Source organism: Peromyscus californicus, unplaced genomic scaffold (genome assembly GCF_007827085.1).
Source record: "Peromyscus californicus insignis strain IS unplaced genomic scaffold, ASM782708v3 Scaffold_8__1_contigs__length_139910024, whole genome shotgun sequence".
Taxonomy (NCBI): Eukaryota; Metazoa; Chordata; class Mammalia; order Rodentia; family Cricetidae; genus Peromyscus; species Peromyscus californicus.
In genome coordinates, this window is record NW_026294606.1 from 64,372,824 (window position 1) to 64,393,169 (window position 20,346).

At 43.7% G+C, this 20,346-nt stretch overlaps 1 protein-coding gene across 7 annotated transcripts in view; it reads right to left on the minus strand.

The window, feature by feature from the left end:
- Frmd4a (FERM domain containing 4A) overlaps window positions 1-20,346 on the minus strand; it is a 611,671-nt gene that overhangs the window by 89,970 nt on the left and 501,355 nt on the right. For all 7 annotated transcript variants that reach the window (XM_052729402.1, XM_052729398.1, XM_052729400.1 and 4 more), the window contains 2 exons: window positions 13,047-13,103; window positions 11,366-11,388 (listed from right to left, as the gene is read on the minus strand). In XM_052729402.1, the coding sequence (XP_052585362.1) occupies window positions 11,366-11,388; window positions 13,047-13,103 (80 nt within the window). The remainder of the gene's footprint in view (window positions 1-11,365; window positions 11,389-13,046; window positions 13,104-20,346) is intronic.

Here is a 20,346-nt window from a genome sequence, read left to right on the forward strand (position 1 = left end):
CACACATTAGAAATAAAAAAAAAAATCTTTTTTTAAAATCTGGGAAATAACATTGACCCCTTGGGTCAAATGAGATGTCCATACATTGGAGGAGAAACCGGGGTCTCTGAAGTATGCTTAGGGCAGGAGCACCTGTCCTGAAATCACTGTTTCAAAAATAAACCTAGTGTAGCACAAGAGAATCATCAGAAACTCAGAAACGGTGAGATCAGAATGCTATGTGAGCACCAACCAAACTCTGCATATTTGATGAGCATATCATGAAGCTATGGTTCTTCAGGGAAAGAATGTTCTTGAGTACGACTATACAACCCTTTGCACACATTTCCAAAACCCACAAACCTCCAGGAAACAAACTTTCTTAACCTATTTGGTGGCAAGGACATCTTTTAACTCAAGAGTATGTTTTACTATGTCTTCCACCTGGCAAGAACATTCATCTTCCTTTTTCTTTCTCTTTCTCTCTCCTCCCCATCCTCCTCCTTTTCCTGCTTCCTCTTCCCCTTCTTCCTTCTTCTCTATCCTGACCCACCCCTGACAGGGTCCAGTCTCATCTAGCTGAGGTTGGCCTCAAACTCCCTATGCTGCCAAGGTTGATCTTGAATTTTTTAAAAAATAGCTTTATTTAATACATATAGATGCTTTGCCTGTATGCATGTCTGTGTACTACATGTGTGCCTGCTGCCCATGGAGGACAAAGAAGGCACTGGATCTCCTAGAACTGGAGTTACCATAGAGACAATCATTTGTACCGGCCACGTGGGTCCTGGAAATCGAACCTGGGTCCTCTGCAAGAGCAACTGTTCTTACCTGCTGAGCCGTGTCTCCAGTCCCTGACCTTGAATTCTTGATCTTCTTCCCTGTACCCCATCCCCACCACCAAATTCTGGCATTACAGACACACACCACCACTTCTGGCAACATCTGTGTTTTTGCTCAGGGAGAGCCATCTCTTTGATGCCAGCCCTGCCTGGTCAGGGTGTTAATTCCCACCTGGGACCAGCGCTTAATCACTTGTCTGGGATCTGAGACATTCTGAATGGAGAGATTCTGAATCAGGAAGCACTGGGAGCCTCAGGGTTCAGGTATGCCCTGCCAGTCAGCATTCCTTTATTCATTTGTACAAGGAACCTAGAAAACTCCATGATGCTTAAGAAGTTAAATTATAGACTTATCCTCTCCTGATCTTCAAGAAGGGTGCAAGAAACAATTCTTATCCTTACTTCTTTCTTCTTCTTCTCTAAACCCCCTTGGTTTTCTGATGGTGAGCAAGGCAACACTGAGATTATAATACACAAAACAAAGAAAAGGACGCCAGCACGCGCATGCTCATTTCCTTCCCACCACATGCCTGCCCAGGTGTGGGGAGAAGGTTCAGGGAAGCTGATGGCTTGGAAGATGTCACCAAGATCTTCCACTTCGGGGCTCATGTATATGTGAAATCTTTGTCTTTGCACTTGACATCTGCAGACCAAGGAAAACATCTGGAGACTCAGAGATTATTTTCCTCCATGGGTTTCTGGATTTTGGACATGTACCATGGGCTAACACTAACATCTTAACACGTTCATGAATTATTTATCCTTTCTGATGCTAATCGCTCAGTTATATGGGTATTCTTAGTGAATCTAATTTTCCTAGGCTTCAAGGAAATTCCTGTGAACTTCTCATTTAGTTGTAAATGCATAAAATGCAAAACAAGCTAAGATTTCTTTCCGTAGCCTGTGATTTCAGGCAAACAATTCTACTCAAAGAGACAGAGAAAACAACTGATTACCCCCACAATGTCAGCCTTTAACTTGGGAATCTCAACTCTGAAAATTTGACACAGTGTCATGACCATGGACCTCTGTGCTCTTCAGAGTTCACTCAAAATGTGATACCGAGATTAAATCCATATTTAACAAAAGAGTCACAACATAAAGTTCCCTCCTTCCTTTATAGCTGAACAATTCCCATAGGATTTGAATGGTATCAACTTGCAAAAAAAAAAAAAAAAAAAAAATCAATGTATTTTTGCGCTTTGAAATATAAATCACACATCCAAAAGCTCAAATGGACTTCCCTGCACAAAACAAAGCTTTCTGGAAACGTTCATAACTTTTCTGTGTGAACACTTCACTCCAAACTCTCAGATTCTGTTCCTGTTGGAAGCTGCCACTGGTGTGACAGAGTCCTGCTGCTTCTCAATTACTCCAGCTCTCCGGGTCATTTTCTAATCATGGGAAAACACGCACACCTCTTTCTTTTCAAACAAGCAGATATATGAGAATCATATTAATTTCAATTCACTGAGATGAGAAGTACGCTTCAAGTCTAACACATGACACCTTTTTCCCCTTGGGAAACTTCACTAAGGGAACTGACATGTTGAAGTGTGATAGAACTGGTTAGGTTATGAAAGCTGTATCCTACATGTAAGCCATTACTAACATAAATATCTGTGTTACTGTCTTTGTCTTCACTTCTTACCTAAAATGTCTCAGCAAACCACTTTCTCCAGTCAGAGGAGAGTGGCAACTATTTTCTCTTTCATGGCCATTCAAAAATTGTAGGAAGCAGGTATGACAGTGCCTATTTGTAATGCTAGCACTCAGGAGGCTGAGGCAGGGGATCCTGAATTCCAGGCCAACCTGGGCTACAGAGTGAGACCCCATAACAACTTTCCCCATCCCTCCCCCAAATATTCATTTGCATGAAAATAGACACTAGAAGATCAAAATGTCTAATAATGACTTATAATACCTGAATTTGCTGACTTAGATGCAAATCATTTGTGTAAATGAAAAGCTATGGCTTAAGTAATCTGCAAACTTTGATTTGTAGTTGTGGTGGTTTGAATGAGAAATGTCTCCTATAGGCTCGTGGTGTTGTATAATTGCTCCTTGGTTGGTGACTGTTTGGGGGAGGCACAGCCTTGCTGGGAAAAATATATCACTGGGGGTGGGCTTTAAGGGTTTCTAGCCTTGACCCACTTCCTGTTCTCTTTTTCTGCTTCCTGTGTGAGGATGAACATGTGAACAGTTGGTTTCCTGATCCTCTCACCATGCCATACCTTCCTGCCGTGATAGCCTCTCTATCTGTCTGGAACTAGAAGCCAAAATAAACTACTCTTTCTTCAGTTACTTTTGGTCATGGTGTTTTATCATAGCAACAAAAGAGCAGGCAACATAACAGTGTTGTTGTAGAGCTACCAACCCACAACCCTGGAAGGTGGGCAAGAAGATACACTGTAACCCTGGAAGGTGGGCCAGGAGATATACTGTAACCCTGGAAGGTGGGCCAGGAGATACACTGTAATCATGGAAAGTGGACCAGGAGATACACTGTCTCATCTTCTGAAAGATAGCCATTGATATGAATGCACATCATCATGTTTCAAAGATGTGTACAAGAAAATGAGATCTTTCTTGTCTTTTCTGAGAATTTCTAAAATACTTGCTCAAGCCCATGACTTACATTCTCTGGCTTGACTAGAAAGACTTCAAAGCCTAGAATTTTTAGAGACTCATTTTAGTTTACATTAACTACTAATGCACTTTCAAAGGGGGCAGACCAGATTTCATAAGTGAAAAGAAAAAAAAAAAAACCTCAAGAGAACACTGTTTTTTGTTCACCGAAGTTTCTTTCTCGCTAGACTAGTGACCATACAGTCCCATGGTTTATAGGAGATAAAATATTAAAAGGTCATTATGCTCTTTGCTTTTAATTGCTCTCCCAGGGACCTAAGAACATGTGGCTTCTTGGAGTTAGTGGGAATGTTTCAGCATAAATAAACACTGCAACTCCTCATTTGAAAATCAACCTCTTGTGTTAATGAGGGCTGCTGCTTGTCTCTATCGATTGAGCAATACATTGCTCTATTTCCAAAAGCAGGGGTTTCCTTTTGAAAAGAAACACAATAGAACCCTACAGATGCTATCTCAGGGATACAGTAAGATTTCTTCCCAACCACTAACCCCTGGCCCCATAAACTCAGATTCTCTCACACAGACCAGCATTTAATTGTGTAAGATGTTGTTATGGCTTGAATTTGAAATGTCCCCCACAGGCTAATGTTTTGAATGCTTGGTCCCTAGATGGGGGTGGACATGCTATTTTGGATGTCTGGAAACTTTGGGAAGTGGGGTCAAGCTGAAGGGAGTAGGTTGTCTACTGGGGGAGGGTTCTAGGAGGTAAATGACCCAGGCTACTTCCTGTCTTGTGTTCTGCTTCCTTTAAGCCAGGTGTGAACACTTCCTTCCACCACACACATCCACTACCATAATGTTTTGTACGAGTACATGAGGCCAAACAACCATGGATGGAACCCTCTGGAATGTGAACCCGGATGAGTTCCTTCACTCTTTGGTTGTTTATGCAGGTATTTAGTCAATAGTAGCACAAGAACTGGTAACAATATCCTATACGCTAACTCCCAGCTAGTCAACCAAAATCTCCCTTCTTTGCCTTTCAGGACTGTGTTTTTCTGGACTGCTGAGTCTGTTAGGGCTTCCTATCTTTCCCTGCCTCTCAGTGTGTGGAGGAATTTGTTAAATGGAGAGTCCACCAGATGAACATAGTGTAGTCCGTGGACCTTTAGATGGAATTTCTTTACTATGAGTCTTTTCCAGTTGGCTTACGGATGCTAACACAGCTTGTGTTGCGGGAACTTGCTGTAGTGATTAACATCAGCTCCTCTAGTCTTCTGTAACAAAGGTATTTCCAGGTCCTAGTAGACAGCCCAGGGCAGCAGAGCTCTAGTAATTCTGTTTTAATAAAGCTTGTTACCAAAACATTCTATGGAACAGATGTTTTCACTTGTCCCAGGTGACTCTTCCCCTCCCCCCATGAAAATCACTTTACTCTAATCAGATCACAAATAAAAACACCATACAGCTGGTTTAAGGAAGCCACTCAAACACGTGTCAAACTGGGGACACCTCAGTACATTTTGTTCCACATGTCTCTAATAGCCATTCTGAAGTGACGGCGCTTAGCTTCATGTTTTTCAATTTCACTATCAATTACATTTTATTCACTTATCTATCGTGAAAAAAAGACAAGGAAAACTAAAACAGAATGGAACTAGAGAGGAAAAGAAAGTCATAACCTTAGAGTCTCTTTCATGAGCCATGTGTCCTTCTGGCCTGCAGTACACTGAGGATTCTGTATGTCAGAGGTGCTGTGGTTTTTGACATCAATGATTAATGGTGTTTCAACTTTGAAAAATGTTTAAGATTATTAACATAATTTTTGTTCTGTGACAGAGTACTACACTCTGTAGCCCAGGTTGGCCTGGAGCACTGTGTGTAGTCCAGGCAGGCCTTAGGTTCGAGGCTGTGTGTAGTTCAGGCAGGCCTTAAGTTCAGGGTGGTCCTTCCGCTCCAGCCTTCCCTGATGCCAGGGTTACATGCGCGAGCTTCCATGACCAGTGGAAAATAATTATTTAAAAAGGTGTTTCTATCACATTTCCAGAAAGTTCCAAAGAGCTATTGAAAGTGAAGATGTGGTGAGTCTCAAGATTAGTATGAAGAGATGGGTCAGTGGGGGAGGGGGAGGTTAAATAACTTTTCCTTATGAAAAAAATGTTCCCAAACAAAAATAAAAACAAGTTATTGTCCCTAATGGCTTGTTTAGTGCAGCACTGTGATTATCTCCTGTTAAGTCAAATTAGAATCTCACTTGAAAGTTTGGATTCCCAATAGGTTGATTCAATGAGTGGTTTTTTTTTTTCAATGATTTAGCAAGAAATAGATACTACTTTTCTACAGGAGCTCAAGGATTTTTAAAAAGATATTAAATAAAAAATATCCCACTGGATGGTGGTGGTGCACACCTTTAATCCCAGCACTTGGGAGGCAGATGCAGGCGGATCTCTGCGAGTTCAAGGCCAGCCTGTTCTATAGAGTGAGATTCAGGACAGGCACCAAAACTACACAGAGAAACCTTGTCTTAAAAACAAAAACAAAAACAAAAACAAAAAAACAAAAAACATCCCAAGAGGGGTTTGGGAGGTGACTCAGTGATTAAACCACTTGCTGTGCAGGGATGAGACCTGAGTTCAGATCCCCACCACCCATGGAAAGAGTCAGGCATGGTGCTGCGTGTCTGGGATCCCAGCTGGGAAGAGGAGGCAGGAGGATTGCAGGGATTCAGTGGCCAGTCACTCCAGCTAATCAGTCAGAGACTCTGTCTCAAAAACCAAGGTGGAGAGCATGAAAAAGGGCACTTGATATAGACCTCTGGTGTCTATATGCACAAGTACACATGTGCCTTCGCACATAAATACACATATTCCACATACAAAAAGGGCTGAACAGTCAAGAAACTGAGATATTGTAATGAATAAACCTTGTCTGCAGGCAATATCTGCTAGTTGATTAACATTGATCCATGATGATTCCATGAAGACTTTTTGGTTTTATTCTGTATTGGGCCCACCCCACCTAACATTAGCTCCTATAGCTGCCCCGATTGATAGCTCAGAGGCTAGTCAATTGTTTTCAGACAGAAATGCCAACTCTGCTCACTTCCTGAATGGTGACACATGCGATTTGTTTTTAAACATGAACACACATCAGGAAACGAAGCAAGATTATTTGTGCTGTGCCGAGGAAAATAGTACAAGTGAGAAAACATTATTTTTAGATAAGACTATTTCCTAACCCTTTAACGATAGCATACAAATTTGTCTACTCCTTGTCAGACTATCAACACTCATGATACATTTTTTCTTACTATCATGGGCACTATTCACTTAACTGTTTATATCTCAGCCATTGGTTTTCAGCATTGTTAACCCAACATTTCATTATCACATTAAGAATGCTGGTTGTGGAACACACACCTTTAGTCCCAGCACTTGGGAGGCAGAGAAAATCCTATCTCTGTGAGTTCAAGGCCAGTCTGGTCTACATAGTGAGTTTCAGGACAGTCAGGGATGTAGAGAGAGGTCCTGTTTCAAAAAACTCTAAGAAGAGGCTGTGAGCCTTTCTATCAACTGAAAAGAGAAATATGCAAGAAAACCCTTTGGGATGTGCTGAGTAAGAAAAAGGAGATCAAAGACAGAAGAGCCCAGGAGTGGCTCAGCAGAGCTGTTCTTGTTCAGAGCTGTCCCTGTATCAGCCTCTTCCTATGGACACTCTGTCAGCACTTCCAGCCTCTCTCCCTCGCAAACATAACCTCCTTTCCCTCATGCTTCAGTGAAGGTGTTCTTATGGTTTCTATGTCCTGTATGGTTTTTAATACTCATTCTCCACAGGTAGAGTCAAATCCCACTTGATGAACTGTTGAGTATAGAAAGGCAGTGCCCAGGGCCAGGAAGGCTTTTAGGAAGGGACAGATTCAAGACCCTCAGGTTGGGGAAGACTTTATTTCAATATGCAAGTTTGTACGCCACATTAATGCAGTGCCCTTGGGAGTCTGAAGAGGGTGTCTAATGCCCTGGGGCTAGAGTTATAAATGATTGTGAGTTGCCATGTGGGAATCAAACCTAGGTCCTCTGGAAGAGAAGCCAGTATTCTTAACTACTGAGACATTTTTCCAGCCCCAGAGTTACTTTGGCTTTTGTGTGAGGTCATTAATTTAAATGGCTATTTGACCACCTAGACTCTATGGCATCTTGGAATTAAGCCTTGGATCCTGGGCTAAACATACAAAAGCCTTCTCCGAAGGTCTGTATTTCTTTCTTTTTTTTTTTTTTAATTAAATCATTCTTTTTTTAAAAAAAAATTTATTTATTTATTACGTATACAGTGCTCTGTCTGCATGTGTCCCTGCGAGCCAGAAGAGGACACCAGATCTCAGTACAAATGTGGTTGCTGGGAATTGAACTTAGGACCTATGGAAGAGCAGTCAATGCTCTTAACCACTGAGCCATATTTCCAGCTCCTGAAAGTCTGTATTTCTAAGCTTATTTTTTATTGATGTTGTTGAGGAAAACATATTTATGGCAGGCAATGCTTACAAATTAAAAACATTCAGTTGCACACAGAACTAAGGTAAAAGAACCATGCATTAATGACTAGTGTCAAAATCCAGTTTCTACAGAACTAAGCTATGCAAACAGCAAATCTAAAATGTCTGTTGTTCAGCTACCAAACTAATATGGTGAACTCCTGGGTATGGAGAATCTTCTCAGAAGTGGCCCTCAAGAGGCACACATAAGAAATGAAGCATCAAGCTGGCCAGTGGTGGCATGCACCTTTAGTCCCAGCACCTGGGAGAAAAAGGCAGGTGGATCTCTGTGAGTTCCAGAGCTTTAGGACAGTCAGAGCTATACAGAGAAACCCTGTCTTGAAAAACAAAACAAAACAAAACAAAACAAAAAGAAAGAAATGATGTGTCTTATTCCCAAATTCAAGCATATATTACTTTCTTGAGACTATTTTTCTTAATATTTTATTATTTATTTCTTATGTGTGTACTTCATCAATGTGTTCCCATGGGTGTGAATACATGTGCCTGCAGGTATATGGAAACCAGAGGTTGGCATCAGGGGTCTACTCTGATTGCCTTATACCTTATTGTCATGAGACAGTCTCTGACTGAGCCTGTAGTTGAGTTCTGCCTGGCTGGTTGGCTGATGCGCACCGGGGAATCCTGCTGTCTGTGTCCCCATACCGACACACAGTGCTGGGTTACGTGCACAATGCTGCTTTCAGCTGTGTGTGTGCTGAACCACGGTCCTCGTGTTTGCAGAGTGGCCCTGAGAATGCTCCGGAGTTATCGATCTCGAGCCTGCCTTAGAAAAGGGTGTGTTGTCCGGGATGGGCACGTCACAGCTCACCTCTGCATTCTGTGGGGTGGATTTTACGGGATGAGACAAACTGACCTGGCGTGAACGGTCTGACCTCCAGTTCTCCTGACAGCTACTTCTCTCTCTAGACAGCTGCAGCTACAGAGAAGCCACTAGCCAGTTCTGACCCATGAAACAGCCTTTGCGTATCTGCTTTCAACACACTGGAGGGCTGGAGCTGACAAAGGGGCCCGTGAAGGACTAGGGGCCAAGCCTGCTCTTCTTCCTCCCTGGTGGTTAGCCTGTGTGGCTGCACTCCCAGGATCCGTGGGACAGGAGAGGTTGTTTCCAGTTCACACACACACACACACACACACACACACACACACACACACTCCGGTCAGGGTGCTCTATATGTGGGTTCTGAGCTGGCCAATGGAAAAGTTTCTTCAGAGTAAGTACACTGGACACAGGCCTCCGCTGGATTTGTGGCCTTTCATCCAGTTTTCGCAGAAATCTTTTTTTAGTGGGTGGATTTACACTTGTTAGAACCCTCAATTCTAATTCCAAACTCGGGTCATAAGAAAAAAGCAAAGAGCAGATTACAAGCTATAGTGTCTACAAACCTAGTAAGCTTCATTCAACAGATAAACTTCATTCAACAAGTAAATGAGGACTGGCCATTTGCCAAGTTCAAGGTCTCCAGCTAAGGCCTCCCACACCTGTTAGATAGTGAAAATCTGGCTCTACTTCCTGCCAAAGACTTGGGAAACCCAAATAAAGGAGGCATGGAGCTCTCTTTACAGAAAGCACTCCAACTGAGATAAAGGGGCAACAATTTGGACCAAGAAGGAGTCAGCTAATTCTACCGCACAGGCTCACATTATACACCCGCTCTTGTTTTTGTACCGCCTGTGAATGAAGAGGGGGGTCTTACATTTTTAGATAAAGAAAGTGAGGAGGAGGAAAGGGAAGGAGGAAGAAGAGAAAAGGAGGGAGAGGAAGAAAAATTCATGATCCATGAGGATTTATATAACATTCAAATGTCTGTTTCCCTAAATAAAGTTTTATTGAAACACAACCATGTTTCTTAATTCTCCTATCACATGAGGCTCCTTTGACACTTGGACAAGGTGCAGTTCCTGTAGTGGAGACCATGTGACCTGGGAAAGCCAGGTGTGTGGCCTTTATAGAAAAATCTTGCCAACTATCATTTTAGATTTTAAAATATCCCTTTCCATTTAGCTGAGATAGTTGACTGAGAACACATACCTCAGGCTGGTTAGGGTACATTTATAGATTTAAAAAACCTTCAAAGATAGCAAGATGCATGTACTCTTGATGGGGAAGAAATATGATTTGGTCTGTGAGTGTGCAGGAACACCCTTCTGCACAAGCAAGTGTAGGGAACAGAAGCAGATTCAGGTGGCTTCTTTAACCACTTCCCTTACTCTTTTTGAGGCAGGGTCTCTCACTGAACCTGGAGCTCACCACTTTGACTGACCAGCTGACAGGCAAGTCCTAGGAGTCTTCTTGTCTCTGTCTCTTTCTGCTCCAGCACTGGAGGTATAGATGCACAGTTAGTACTGTGCTTTCTAAATGGATGCCGGGGCTTTGAACTCAAGTTCTCATGCCTGCATAGTAAATGCTTCATCCCCTGCACCCTTTCCCCAGATCTGATGTCTATTTCTTGTTGACATTAATTTTCTGCCTTTGTCCTGTTAGGCCAGAACATTGTACCGTTTTCTTTTCATCTTTCTTCATCCACTGTGGGGGTGGGGGCTATAACTGGCCTCACATCTGTCAGGCAGGGGTGTCCTACCATCGAGCTATAAGTCCCACCTCTTGAAACCACATGGCTGGATATTTTGCTTTCTTGGCCATAGTCATTCCTTTTACAGAAAAATCTTGATCCTAAAGAATGAGCCATCCTGAGCTTTTCCCAGAAGATGTTGATAAACCAGAATCCTGGGAAATGTCTGCCTATGAACAGTTTGTTCTGCTGAGGGCTAGCTACGATCCCCTGTGCTGTGAGGGCTCCATGTAGCTCATGAGAGACTGGGGACAATTTCAGCTGTGCTGCGCTGTGTATGGTGCTCAATGAATGAATGTTCAAGCCAGCAGTGGCACAGGATTACTCACGCTATCCTCAGCAGTTAAGTCTGTTTTTTGTTTTTGTTTTTGTTTTTTTTTCTCAACATAGCATCTTTCCATGGAAGGCAGACAGGAGTGGTATTTCTGTGCTGTTAATACCCCCCCTTGAAAGTCAGTAACTAAATTGAGAGGATAAAAAGATGTGCATCTCTCTATCTCCTCGTTAGAACTGTCAGGTTATATGCAACCAAACTTACATCCCAGGAGCGATTCCGGCTCCCCAGAGACACATGAGAACAATGGCCATTGGAAACACTGGGCTCTGAGCTCAGCTTTTCAGTAGCCCAAAGGAGGTTCGTTTAGTAAGAATACTGTCCTCACTACCACTGTGTGCGCCCTGCCCAGACTGCCTGTTCAGCTGACAGTCCAACAGCTGGATCTCACCAATTAATATACCGTATTCCTACAAGGTACGTGCAAGGTAGTTTCTTTAAATGTAAAAGCAACAAATACATTTTTAAGCCAATAAGAGAACGATTTCTGGGGACTCACCTAGAGAAATCGCCTTTTGCTTCCTGTGGAAGAAAAACAAATGAGTGAAACATGATGGATCCGTCGTTAAGAATGAAAACTGACATCCTAGAATCAAGGCTACCTCTCTGCTGAATAAGACAGGACAAGCTTCCCACTGCTGTCACCCTGTTTCTCTGGATTCAGTGATGAGGAATGCTCAGCCAGGTGTGGGAGAACATTCCCGTAACTGTAATTCCCGGCACTTGGGATGCTCAGGGAGGAGGATTCTGAGTTTGAAATCAGCCTTGGCTGCATAGTGAGACCCTATCTGGTGGTTCAGAGTCAGGGAGACTATGTACATATGATACCCAAATAAGAGACACAATGTAAACTTCACAAAGTTATATATAGGTTTATATTTCTAGGCCCCAGTCTAGCTAAATGAGGCTTGAAACTTCTAAACTGATCACATATCTGGATAAAATTCTCTTTCTCTCCCTCCCTCCCTTTTTTCCTTTCTCTCTCTACATACACAAATTATCTCTCTCCTCTCTCTTCCCCTCCTCCTCCCCACTCTCCCCCTCCCTCTCTTCAGTTTCCTATCTCCTCCTTTAAACCTCCCCCCTCTAAGCCCCTTCTCTTCCAGTCCCTTCCACCCTCCCTTCCTTTCCCTCCAGACAGCTGCAGTCTACCCTCTGGCCCAACTTCCAAAGCAGCTGGGATTACAGGTGCATGCCACTGTGCCAGGCTACAACTGTCTACTTCTTCTGTTACGTTTGGAACGGTGAGCTCTTTCCTAATTATACTGTTGGAATTGGAAGCCAGAGCCCATGTGAACATCAGTGACCATGGGAGAATTATCTTGGACACAGCAGCACACAATAAACACTTGTCAAAAGAATAACTTCATGATAGTGCTTCAACTCATCCTGCCAATGTTATAGATGATACTTGTGGTGATATTTTGTTTGTGCTCTAACAAATAAAGCTTGCCTGGAGATCAGAGTGTGGAGCTAGCCATTAATTAACCATAGAGGTCAGACAGTGGTAGCATACACCTTTAATCCCAGCACTTGGGATCTAATGCCTTTGATCCCAGTACTTGGGAGGCACATGCCTTTAATCCCAGCACAGGGAGGAGGAAACAGGAAGTGATACGGCTGGGCAGAGAGAGGAATACAAGGTGGGCGGAGACAGGAGCTCGACCCCTTTCAGGCTGAGGAGCTGGCGAGATAAGAGGTGGCTGTGGCTTGTTCCTTTGTCCCGCTTACCTTTCAGCATTTACCCCTATATCTGACTCCGGGTTTTTATTTTTAAGACTAATTAGGATTTGCACTACAGATATTCCCATCTGTCTGTCTGTCTCAAACTAAAGATTGTTACTTTGCCTTTTGGGGGGAGAGGAGGTAATTCTTTCTAGGTATTCATTTGGTTTTTCTCAGGGAAAAGAAGGTACCAAACTCAAGTGGGGTACCTCCTTTTGTGTAGGGTTGGAGGATCAAACAATGGCAGATTAAACCCATAATTTTCCCCCAAGGTCATATGATATACTGTCTTGAAATTTTGGAATAGTACAAACCTCTAATTACGGCCATGGCATCAGCATTCCTAATACCTCCTTCATCTGTGGCTAGAAAACCTTAGAAAGTCCAACAGTGGAGGTGGCTGCTGCGTGTGATGGCAGCTACATTTCCTTTTGTGTGTATATACGACAACTTACCTGTAAGATATAGGAAGCCAATTCAAACACCACTTCACTGTCAACATCAATAAGCTCCTGAAAGGAAAAAAATGAAGCTGAGTCTTTTATATCTACTTAGTTTTGAATAATTAATTAATTAAAAACTTTAAAAATACAGATCTTGCAGTGTAGTCCAGGCTGGCCTCAAACTCACAACCTTGCTTTGTCTGCCTCCCAAGTGTGGAGATTCTAGGCGTGTGTCACAGAACTCTTTGGAATTTGGTACTAAACAGCTTCCTTACAGTAGCTCCCATGGAAGAGACCTGGTCTTTCTTGGGAGTTCCCCGGAATCACAAATACTTTTAGAGTGTCTTTGATTCTTTAGACAATTTCTCTAAGTGACTCCGTCCTGAACACTCCTCAAGATCTTTTCAAGAAGCCTACACATAATGTTCAAATCTGAATGAGGCAGTAGGGATGGACCATGTCCAGCTTTGCAGACACTGCTCATCTTTAGTTTTATTTCATGTGTATGGGTGTTTTATGTGCATGTATGTCTGTGTGTGTGTGTGTGTGTGTGTGTGTGTGTGTGTGTGTGTGTGTGTAAGGAAAGAGAGAGGGAGAGTGGGGAGGGAGGGAGGCAGAGAGGAAGGGAGGGAGAGAGGGAAGGGAAGAGAGAGACTGTACAGACACATATTCAAGGCCAGAAGAGGGTGCTGGATCCCCTTGGACTGGAGTTATAGATGGTTATAAGCTATCACATGAGTGAGTGCTGAGAATTAAACCTAGGTCTTCTGGAAGAGTAGCCAGTGCTCCTAACCACTGAGCCATCTCTCTAGCCCCAAACCTGCTCACCTGATCAGCCAAAAGAATAGAGCTGCTCAAGAATGAAAATTACATTTTTTATTTTTGTTTTCTGAGATAGGGTCTCATGTGTAGCCCTGGCTGGCCCAGAGCTCAGACTGGCCTCTGCCTCCCAAGTGCCGTGACTGAAGGGTTCACATCCATGTCCAGCCCCATTACAGTCTCTTTTTAATTTCTGCCTTAGGACTCGTAGTGAGGCTTCATGAAGAAATGTTCCCATGGGGTCACGACTTGACTGGAAGGTAAACAAGCAAGACTGTAAGTGCAGTTCCTCGGTGGTACCCAGCTCAACTCTTCCGTGTGCTCAGAGCTCAGGGCAGCTGGTGGCTGGCATGTCAACAGAGATCTATAATGTTTCCGTCTTAACGAAGGTTCTATTAGTCATTGATGGTCCGGTGTCTAGTTTAAATATTCTTCTGTTCTTTTAGGACTTCACCAAATGGTTGTAATCTAGGAGCGTGGCCTTTAAAAGAATAAAAACTTTCTGGTTTTTGAAAAAAAAAAATCCAATGTATGTTTTTGTCAAAACACAGACATAATTAGACTCTAAGCAGGAACATTCACATCTATGCCAGTATACGTTTACTCCAGTGGTCCAAGATGACATCATCTAGTGATGTCATGGTCACCGTAGTTTGTAAATGTACTCGATGCCTGCACAACAATAAAACCACATCTATCAGAGTACTCCCTGCCATGAAGCAACATGGGCCTGAATTTCTATGTTTGTAAAAACAGCACCACTGAGGCACTAATTAAAACATGTGCAAAAGTCTGTGTGTTTCTCATATACAACTTGATGGCTTTGGAGGCAGGCCTGCACACGTGAGACACCATCACCACAATACATCTGTCCGTTACCCTCCAGAATATCTGTTTTGGTGGTTAAACACTTGACATGACCCACCCTCTTCATGAACTTTTAAGTGAATGATGCCATGTTATATATGGCCTTTATTTAGGGTTGGAGACAAATCCAGATCCATTAGCAGGCAACAAGAAGTTAAGTGACGTCATTTTTCTACCGACAAGATTGAGGAGCAATTCCTGTCTTTATCACTTCCTTCTTTTTCTTTTTCTTATTTCAAATAGGGTCTCACTCTAGAGCTCTGGCTGGCTTTAAACTGATGGTCATCATCCTGCCTCAGCCTTTCAAGTGCTGTGATTAAGGCATGAGTCGCCTTGCCCAGCACATCTCCATTTTTCATTCCCTAGTATCTCTAGGTCTGATAGTGAGTGGCTGGCAAGAAGAAAAGCTAGGAGAGACCAAGAGACCAGTTAGCTTGACGCCATGCTTTTCACTGAGGATGGATATCCAAAACCACGATGTGGCTTGCCTCCAGTCATGAGGACCATAATGGCAGTTACTGTGCTGGGAACCACACTTCTCTAATAGATGACCTCATTTAGGACCTGCCCCCTCCCAAGTTAATAAGGTCTCAGTCCCAGCCAGCACTCTCTCAGAACATTATTTATAACTGAAGTTAGCATGAAAAAGTGATTTAAATTAAGAGTTATTTGAACTACAAGCCAAACTCTGATATATGGAGTTTTTTTTAATTAGTTGGGGGGCATCCAAAATTGTCTGCCATAACTCATGGCAATATATTCAAACAGTATTGCATCTTTTGAAGAAGGGATATCCTCTTGTTCTCTTAGACCAAGGAATTCCAAATAGATAAAGATGGTTGCTACCGAGCCACTTCAGAAGTATGGCTCAAGAGAACCAACAACCATCTAACAACCATATGGAAGAATGAGGGGCAGCCATTCTTCATGTTTAACCAGCCACGGGAGCTTAACGGCCTCCATAATTCATCTGCCCTGTCAGAGCTGGGATGTGGGAGAATGTTTGCATGGCAGTTGTGGGATTACCAGCTCCCTTCAAAATGTAAGTCATACAACAGTGTACAAACGTGTTCACAGAAACTCTGTCCCGAGTTCCCACTGATCAGCTTACTAAAGAGTGCACAGTATTTGAGAGCATATTGCTGTGTGCGTGTGCGTGTATATGTGTGTGTGTGTGTGTGTGTGTGTGTGTGTGTGTGTGTGTGTGTGTGTGTGTATGTGTGTGTGTCTGTGTTTGCATGTGTGAGCCCTTCTGTTAAACATTTACACCTATGATGTGGCGAATGGTCAACAGTGGGCTAATGGTTAACACCATCTGGGAGGCTTATCTCATGTGTAACTCAGAATCAGCCACTGGCAGACAGCCCTCCGCAGGAGCATACTGTATGACTGATAATTTGAATCATTTGCTAGATGTGAGTGTCTGTGTGAGGAAGGAGAAGTGGGGGGAAAGGAAGGAAGGCCTTTTCTTTTGCACAGCCCGTTACACTGTCCCAGGAGGTCCTGTAGGTGAATATTAACCACAGTGCTCTTCCAGCTACAGTGAAGCTTCCAACAACACAGTCTGAAATGTCTAGCCTGGTTTAGGCAAGTTTTCTCTCATACTAGCTGTGGAAATTTCACACTAAGTGGAAGCGAATGTCTCTAACTAGGGTGAATTCTTCTTTTCCTCCTAGGTGAAGAGACTGTAAAACACCACAGTCAGAATGTGTTCAAAACAGAGGAAAGGGAGGCAGGAGGAGATGCCCCAGACTCTGCACACACTACAGATCTGATAGAGAAGGCTGTGTTGTTACTTCTCGGGACTCCTAGCTAATATTTACTGAATTTAACAATCACTGGATGTCCCCAGAGGAGTCAGTCTAGAGAGTATATAAGAACCAAACGGAACAGGAGGAAGACAAGTTCTTGATTGTTGAGAAAAGACTTGTGTATTCTCCCAGTCTTAATTCCATTCCTTAAGCCCTCCCTCTCTGCATAGTTCTTTCTCTCTTTTGTTTTAATATCCTTGTTTTTTTAATCACAATTAATAATCTCCTTTGCATTTCTTTCTCCCAGGTGATTACATTTTAAAGACTTTTCTGTAATGAAACAAAGCCTTTGATTTTTCTGTTCACTTCCGGAGTTTCCCCTGAAAGCTGAGTGCTCTGTAGGGGAGTTAGCAGAGGTCCTAGAGATCTTCCTCTCAGGTCCCAGCTGCCACATGACATCAAATACGACTCTACCTTTCCCTCAGCTGGCTTCCCTGGCAAGCCAGAGGTGGCCCCCTTCACGTGCTTTTCCAGCAGAGAAAACAAACTGGATGACCAAGAGAAAAAAGACTATACAAGCTACCCCCCTAAACTTTCCTCAGGCTCTTGGGCTTTCCTTTGACAGAAGGCAAAATGGGGATATGTGAGGAGAGGGAGGCTCTTCAAGAAAGATCTGAGTGGTTTCCACCTGGCCATCTGCAAAGGCTGGTGCTGTGACATTCCGTGGACTTATTCCATCCACAGCTCTGAGCTGGAGCCCCGGGGCTTCCAGAGCTGTCTGAGGAGGGGGTTCTGCGGGGTCAGTTTCTGAGCTAGAATCTTGCCTGGGAATCTAGGGTGGTGCAGGACATGAGGTAATTTTACACTGAGAGGGAATGTTGTATCTTTTGGCTACTGGGACCATGATGTATGCATTTTGGGCCTCTGTTTCCCTTACTACTGAATGGTTGGTGTCACATCCTTTGGTCCCTGGAAAATGGTATAGGAAGACAGAGTGTAGCTATCTGCCAGTGTGTCCAGGCATGCACATGTGTATTCTCAGAGAGCGGATGGAGAAGATGGACCGCTTCCTTCTGTTCTGCATTGCTTTAGCTCAAGTGATGAAGAGGACTGATGTCATTCATCAGCAGCTACGTGGTGGTTTTCAACTATCTGGGGAAGATTTCCATCAGAGGATCTTGACATGTTCCAAACAAACACCCCCATGCAACGGGGCTTGTGGATACTTTCTCATCATCCTTAGTCAGTTCTTCCTGACCCATGGTTCAGAAGGGTTTGCTGGTACTTTTCATGTTGTACCAAGAATCTCAATGGAGATTTCTCTGTGGTTAGGATGAGAAATTCCAACGTTCTCATACAACAAATGAGATGATTGCAATAGTTAGTGTTGCTTGCCATCTTGACAGAGTGTAGAACTGCCCTGGAGATGGGCCTCTGGGCATGTCTGTGAGAGATAATCTTGATTACATTAGTTGAGGTTGGAAGGCCAGCTCTGTGGTGGCACCATTCCATGGCTGGGACCCTGGACTGGATGAATGGAGAAAGGGGGCAGCATCTATCCCTCTGTTTCTTGATCATGGATGTGATGTGATCAACTATGTCAAGCCTCTGCCACTTAGCTTTCCCTATTATGCTGGACCAAACTGTTGGGAATCTCTGCTCCAGTCTCACTCCACCCATTCTAGACTCCGCCCCTCAGAAAGCCCGCCAAGGGTCAGCTCCTCCCCCGGGGCTGCTCAAGACCATGCCTACAGGGTATTTAAGACCTGGTCACCAGACCTGCCATGTGACTTTTCTCTCCTGACTTTCCAAGAGTCACTTGGGAGTTGCTTTGCTCTGTTTATTAAATCTGAACTTATTAATTTGGCTTGGTTGGCTTATTGCATTGGTGGAGTTACTCACTACTGGGGGTCGGGGTGGGGGGTGTTTTCTATCACAAACCTTTGGACTGTAAGCCAGAATAAAGCCTAAGGTTGCCTTAGAATGCGTTATCACAGCAACAGGAACAAAAATGAAGACAATAATTAGAACAGAAATCATGAGGCGCAACTATAGGGAAGTGAGGATGATGTCAGCAAACTCCAATCAGAATCCCTTACTTGGTCACCCCAAGGGCTTTCCTCACGATCCTTACCCAGTCACCACCTTTATTCTTACCCACAACACATGGGAAGATCATGTCTGGCAAGATCTGTCTTCCTAAAGTTCACCACTACTCTCACCCGAAAATGACTTCAGGTCTTAACCCTGACTGCCAAAATCCCGGAAACAGCCAACATCACTGTTCTCCTCGTGTTTCAATTACTTCCTCGCCAGACATGAAGGACGAGCTTTCTGATTCTTTTGCCGAACTTGGTGAGACAGAAATGTAGAAGCAATCCAGGAACTGCAAACTCACTGGAAATGCTAGCTCGGTGTTATTTATTTCTCCTCATTGGTATTGATAGACAGTCCAAACCACAGAGTTTTGCCTCTGCTCTTTGGTGTATTTTGGTATTGATGTTCATATTTACCAAACTTTCTTAAAGAGCAGTGCTGTGTCTATTGGTCATCATGCAGACAATCGTTGTACTTTATTACCATTGTAATATGACCGTTTACCTCTTACTTGGATTTATCTCAGTGTCCAGCTTAAATGGTATATATAGACATGTTTTAAAGGGTGTTTTCAGCTGAGACTAGCATTTGAATCACCAGACTTAGACAGCCCAATTCTTTAAGGGCCCAAAGAAAATAAAAGGCAGAGGAAAATCAAACTTCCCATTATTTTCCCTTCTCACACTCTTGGAGAGAGATGCTGGCCTAGGGTCTTGCTGAGGCTGGCCGAGCATTGACTATGTAGCTCAGAGCAGCTTTGAACTCATGACTCTTTCACCCTAGTCTCCCATGTCCTGAGACTGCGGTTGTGCACCGCCACACCCACTTCATGACTCACTGGATGATTTAGCATCTCCCATCTCAGTTTCTCCTGCCCTTCGGATGAGATTTACAATACTGGACTCCCTGCTTCTCAGGCCTCTAGACTGAGTCACGACTTTTCCGGGCTCTAGCTTGCAGGAGGCATATCCCAGATTTCTCAGCCTTCAGTCACACGGGCCAACCCCACACAGTAAGGGTCCTCTGTGTCCTTGTGGAGAACCCTGACTAACATGGTGCACAGCATCAAACTTGGGGATGAGGTCGTGTGTAGGTGACCTCCCCGGCTACCTTCCTGTGGCTGTGTGGTTGCCATGCCTCGTTGCACAACTCTTAATGACTCTCTGGAGCTGTGTCTGGGCATGGATAAGACCTGAGAATTTGGATAGCTCCCCTTTGTCAGCCCTTTGCCAGGTCTTCGGCAGTCAAGATAGGTCATGTTGGTCTCATGATCCACAGACGCGCATTGCCATTCACACTGCGCTCTCACTGGAACTTCCCAGCCCTGGGGTCTCTTGTGCTACTACTCACTGTCGACAGCCCACATTAACGTCCTAAGGAGCTGTTCTTTTCAAAGTCTGCTACACACTGCCAAGAGGCTCATTTCTGAAAGGCTGGAAAGGAAAGCCCTCCCTTGTCCCTATTTTTATGCTCTTGGTCATGTAAGCACATGTGCTACATCTTCATCAGCCAAAATGAGAGATAAGGATGGGGATCCCGGGAGTTGGAGGCTAATATTTATGCTGGTTCCTCATCTTGTGGGACTAGATTCTGGGCTTCGTATCTCCCACCTACAGATGAAATGACATCACAGGTCCATTAACACAGCTCTTTGAAGCTCTTCAATATAGACCACTTATTTCAGTATCAACAAGAGCGACAGCATTTGGACCTCAGAGGCCAACGAGGTCCAAGAATAATTAGTTAAACTCTGCATATGTGAAGCTTCAGGATCAAGG